At 42.6% G+C, this 5,729-nt stretch overlaps 1 protein-coding gene across 1 annotated transcript; it reads right to left on the minus strand.

Annotated features, from left to right (window-relative positions):
• Positions 1-284: 284 nt before the first annotated feature.
• On the minus strand, positions 285-4,928 carry LOC130198198 (sodium-dependent neutral amino acid transporter B(0)AT3-like). The gene is made up of 12 exons (XM_056421344.1): positions 4,787-4,928; positions 3,816-3,956; positions 3,568-3,705; positions 2,627-2,808; positions 2,416-2,526; positions 2,219-2,331; positions 2,002-2,130; positions 1,747-1,903; positions 1,375-1,579; positions 1,125-1,284; positions 851-1,013; positions 285-479 (listed from the first exon to the last, which is right to left on the minus strand). Exons 1-12 carry the CDS (start codon positions 4,926-4,928, stop codon positions 285-287), a joined length of 1,836 nt encoding a protein of 611 aa, XP_056277319.1.
• Positions 4,929-5,729: the final 801 nt, after the last annotated feature.

Genomic DNA, 5,729 nt, shown 5'->3' on the forward strand with positions numbered 1-5,729 from the left:
CATACTTTAGTAGAGCCTACCTCATCAAACAGCCGTTTGTCTCTCTGGACTTTGATTTACACAAAGGGGACATGATGTCACTCGGAAGATCATTTCTATGTAAATAAGTTCACATAAATATTGTCAGCCATCACACGAATAAGTCAAATTATGAGTTTTTTTACACTACTCCCACAAATCAAAGTCTCTCTATGAATAGCAGGAAGCTGAAGATGGAGTCATTTTCACCGGATGCTTTTCTGTGCAGTGACATTGTTACCTGCAATATTGCTTAAGCTCTGTTCCTATTTTTCCACCTCAAAGCCGTCGTTGTAGTTGGGATGTAGGTCAAGGTGTGCAGAGGATTTCTTGATCCTCCAGCAGATCAGTTTGTAGAGCGCCACCAGAGGGATGGAGATCACAGGTAGCACACAGAGCAGGATGATTATGGCAAACACCCATTCGGGATACAGCTTATCTTCAGTGTCTGGGAATTTCGCCTGAAGAAAAAGACAAAAGCATAACATATAATATATAGTTAATTGTAACATTATTCGTAATGTTGTGAAATTTGCTGATTCTCGCTTTAAAGAAGTTATAGTATATATATATATATATAAATATATATATGTATATATATTAAACATTTATTAATATATATATATATATTTATATATATATCTATATATAGATCTATCTATATATATCTGTGCACTAAATATGAAGCTTCACCTAGCAAGTGGTTACTTAAAGTCACTTTGCTCAAAACATAACTGTAGTTTATTCCAATACAAAAAAAATATTCTTCTAGAACACATTAAAGATGGGCTCAGTACGACAACATTAACATCTCCATGTTAGCACAGCTTACGTAGGCCGGGTTCCATGTGGGATAAGAGGGGTACTTCTGTGCCTGGATGACCACGTAGGCAACCAACACCACCAGAAGCATGACAGGACTGATCACCATCCAGCAGGCCTTCCAAAAAATGTTGGGCCTCTTCCCAGTCATGAAATAGATGTCTTCACTGAAACTGTCAGAGGATACGGGAACCAGAGAACATGTTTAACGCACTTGGATCTCAATCGTCATAAGGCTGCAGAGTCGCACTACAGGGTATCAAAGAGCGAGAGAAGAGGGTTACGTTTTCATTCCACGGCCGTAAGCGACTGCTGTCAGCTCAAAGAAGGCGATGATGAGCAGAGGCAGAGAGCCCACGTAGGTGTTAAACACCTCCACCCAGTAGTTCCCCGAACCCAAGGTGAAGATGAGAGCCGTTAAGAAGGATATCAAGCAGACGACCCCTGAGGAAGTGAGGAAAGGTTATCCGTGTGGGAATTTAAAGGGGACAACACGTATAACTTTAACTTCATCTTCAGCTGATTTGCAAGTACCGGCTATGAGTTCATGAGGGATCCACTTGGGCAGTAGTTTCAGGTCCTTGATGGGCGTGAGGACACCCTCTATTTGACCAAACATGGAGGACAGACCCAAGCTGAAGAGCATGATGAAGAACAGTATGGCCCATATCTGCGAGCCTGGCATCTCTATCACTGCTTCGGTGAACACGATAAACGCCAGGCCGGTACCAGAAGCGCTCTGAGGGAGGAAGGTCGAAGAGAGGCAACGAAGTAATGAGGAAGCTTATACACACTCTACATGATAGATAGACATGCTGCATGCCAGGGAGAGTACGGGGATGGGAGAGCAGACAACCACCAGTATTGAAAGGGGAGAGGGAAATGAAACAATTGAAGTGAGAATACCTGATCAAGGAATGTTTGCAGGTCACAGGGACTCAGCTCCACACCAGCCAACACATCTGGAGACGTCCGATTCAGATACTCCAACCAGGAATTATAGTTATCGGCTGTTATGTTTTGCTCTGAAAACTCAAATTGGTTGGTCAGAGCCAAGAAGTTTCTGTGGACGGAGAACAAAAAAAACAAAAAGTCTCCTCATGAGCATCAGCGAGCCCAAACGATTGATTAGAATTGCATAGAATATGTGTGCGCACGTACTTCTCCATGCAGGAGTTGAAGGCGTTGTTAGCTTTAAATCCCAGAATGGAGAAGATGGGAATGGCGGCGTAAATAGACGTGGCACTATTTATTACTCCGACTAGAACAGCATCCCTCTCGCAGTTGTTTCTAATCGACAACGGAGCAGAGAAAAAACCAGTCGCACACGATTCATCCACATGCTTGAGCGAGGCAGTTGAGGAGCGCGAGTCTTTACTTCTCTGCGTTATAGCTGGAGAAAGCTATGAGACCTCCAAAGGCCAAGGAGAGAGAGAAGAAGATCTGGGTGGCGGCGTCCAGCCACACCTGAGGGCTCTTCAGCACCTCCAACTGCAGTGTGGGAAACACAGAGCGTCAGGTCATCGTTACCGGCCTAGAGTCCAGCATACAGTAGCAGCCAGGGGTCAAACTCACATCAGGGGTGAAGAGGTACAATAGTCCATCGATTGCTCCCGGCAGAGTGAGGGCACGGATCAGGAAAATGGTCAGCACCAGGTATGGGAATGTGGCGGTCACATACACAGCCTGAAGCATACAATACAGCCCTTGTTAGCTCTTTATTTTTACATCTTACTTGTATGTTAAGGTCATTTTGAAATGGGTCTTTTTCGCCAGGTGCACAGACCTTTCCAATGGAAGAAATGCCTTTGATTAAGCAGATGTAGACCACACTCCAAGCGCCGGCCAGACAGATGACCAGCCGCCAGTTCAGGGAGCCGCTGATCTCGATGTCCGGTGTGATGTTCAGGGTCTCGCGGTACCAGAAGTAGTTCGATGGAGTGCTCTTCACACACTCCACATTGTAGCCTATGTGGATGCGTACGAAACAAAAGCAAAAAAACAATGACAGCATCTATGGATTTCCACACGGTCTTAATTATGACGTTTGTTTTGGTTGAAACATGCATCGAGCGGAAGCAAGCTCTTTTTATTTGATATCGTGCTGCTGGATCCCTTTGTGCCATAAAACGATAACAATCCAGAAATTGTCCTATTAAATGTGACCTGGAGGGCCACCGAGAGCCTGCTAGTTTAACCCTTGTGTTGCCTTAGGGTCATTTTGACCCGAATCAATATTACACCCTCCTGTTACCTTTATATTTACTAACATATTTTACCCTTTGGGTTCAATTTGACGCCAGCAATTAAAACCTCCAGAAAATTATTAGAATTAATATTGTTTTCCAAGTTTAAGTGTGAGGCACTTTATGTTTGTTTGTTGACTACCGAAAGAACACCGACATTAAACATTGAATGGGGTCAAATTAATCCTAAAGCGGGGGGAGGGTGTAATATTGATTCGGGTCAAAATGACCCTAAGGCAACACAAGGGTTAAAGTCCTCTTGCCTCTTTATTGCAATTAAATCAGATTCTCAAACCAAGTTTCATGCATGATAATCTTACATCATACTATTGAATGCAATATCTCAGTTTTAGGATACACTGAGCACCTATCTCCTCTTCTCTCTCTCCGTATGGAGGAATTTTCAACTATCCATTGCACATTTCTCCGGAGCAATGGCCGTGCGGGACAAGAGCAGCTAGAGTGAGGGGCCCCTTGTTACCTGTGAGGTTTTCGTTGAGCGGACACTGGCTCCACGGCAGGGGGTTTTGGAAAGAGTGAAAGAAGTACCAGAGCACCCAGGCAAGGATGGTGTTGTAGAAAATGCCCACCAGGAATGACACCATCATGGAGGCAATTCCTATACACACATTTTTTTCTCTCCATAACACAAAAGAGAAATTTGGAAATGATGAAGTTCTGACAAATATGAATGCTTCGAGCTGTTACTCATAATTCTAGGGCACCCACCGAGTCCCCCCAGTAGCGGTGAGATGGAGTTCCAGACGCCGATGCTGCCCATGCGGAGCCTCTGTCCGATAGCCAGCTCCAGGTAAAGTAGGGGGATGCCCTCAAACACCAGCGCGATCAGGTATGGGATGAGGAACGCACCTGCAGACGCCATTTATCTCACAGTTAGACGTCAGCCACACCAAACTGTCTTCAGCAACCATCTTTGCAGAGAACATGTTAATATATCAGGTTTATTAACATTAACGGCTGTTTTAACCATGTCGGTGAAACAAATGAATACTTTTTTAATTACCCTAATAAAGCCGTAATAACACAATGAGTGGCCACTAGACTTTTTCAGGTCGTTTTTCAAAGGGTTGATAAAAATGTAAAAAAACAAATAATCTGATTGAAACCACCACTGCTTCAAATTACCCAGATACAAGGCTAAAAGTACTCAGGTAAAAGATGTCATCAAGCAAATAAGGTAAAATAGAGTGCCAGCAGTCTGCGATGCTGCCTGTGGGAATCAGGAATCCAAGAATCATAATGTGTAGTCTATTGACCCTGATTGGCTGTTTACTCAACCTCACCCTGAACCAGGTCCTTTAGGATTCTGTGGTTTTGGGAAACTAGGTTTTCTCATGGGGACTATGAGGAAGTAAAGGACTTGCTGCATTTACGCAGAAATCATTCCTGATGTTCAACATGATCAATAAAACAAAGATACGGTTCACATTTTTGACAATAATTGGCCTAGTCCAAGTATTTGTTACCAAATAATCAGAAATGTTGTTGAAATTCAATTCAATATCAAGGTTGGATAAGATTGTCAACATTTGTTTTGAAATGCAGTGATAAAAACGTATAACTCTCAAACAACAAACACATACAACTACAACAGCAAACCTAATTACACTACTGTGTGATGTAAGATTGGGGAATAAATAATGCAGCTCACAAGTTAGCATCGTATGATAGCATCTCACCTCCTCCATAGATTTGGCACAGGTAGGGAAACCGCCAGACGTTTCCAAGACCCACTGCAAAGCCAATACATGTTAGCAGGTACTGGAACTTGTTGTCCCATTTGGGTCTCTCCTCCACTCCAGAGTCTTTTGTTTTGTCCATTCTCAGCTAGCAAAAAGCCTCTGAAAATTCCAGTTATGTTACAATAGTGCAACACTCCTACTCTCCGAATAGGTATTAAATATTTCCTTATTAACTCTGTAATGTTTCTTCTGGGTTTGGCTCAGTGTGACAAAGGGATGTCCAGATGTCTCCTCTCTTCCTCTCTTCAGTAGACTGTCTTTGTTCAATCAGTTGCAGCTTACAGCCAGGCGTACAGATTCTTTCTTTTATATGAGGACATCAAACCACCAGGAAGAGAGTGAACAAGTCAGGCATGATGAATTAATATACTCACACCTCCCAGTTTTGGTGCCTGTGTTTAATGGGAGTGTTTTAAGCCTCAAATAATGGATAACCTGGTGATGCTGTTTCAATGTTTAACACTACCTTAAAGAGGTCAATTATCAAGATACCATGACTGTTGTATCAGAAGCAGCAGCATCATTTTCACGTGCCCAACAACGACAAATACACTATACAAATTCAATTGAGTTTATTTTGTGGGCTAAAACCACAGATTACTATTTCTTTTCAAAAAACAGAAAACCCCCTTTCACAGGCAAAAAAGGGAAGAAACCATAAGTCGAGCAACAGATGAGGATCCCTCTCCCCGGATGGACAGAAGTGATAAGATGTTATGTGTACAGAATGAACAGCATTTCAGAGTTACAACACATTCAATAAATATGACATTTATGAATAATTAGTAGGCATGGACAACAATCCAGACCTCCACAATCCATGAAACAGAATATTACAGAAACAGTATAATTCCCTTCTGGATCATTTCAAGCTAAACTA

This window comes from Pseudoliparis swirei, chromosome 1 (assembly GCF_029220125.1).
Source record: "Pseudoliparis swirei isolate HS2019 ecotype Mariana Trench chromosome 1, NWPU_hadal_v1, whole genome shotgun sequence".
NCBI lineage: Eukaryota > Metazoa > Chordata > Actinopteri > Perciformes > Liparidae > Pseudoliparis > Pseudoliparis swirei.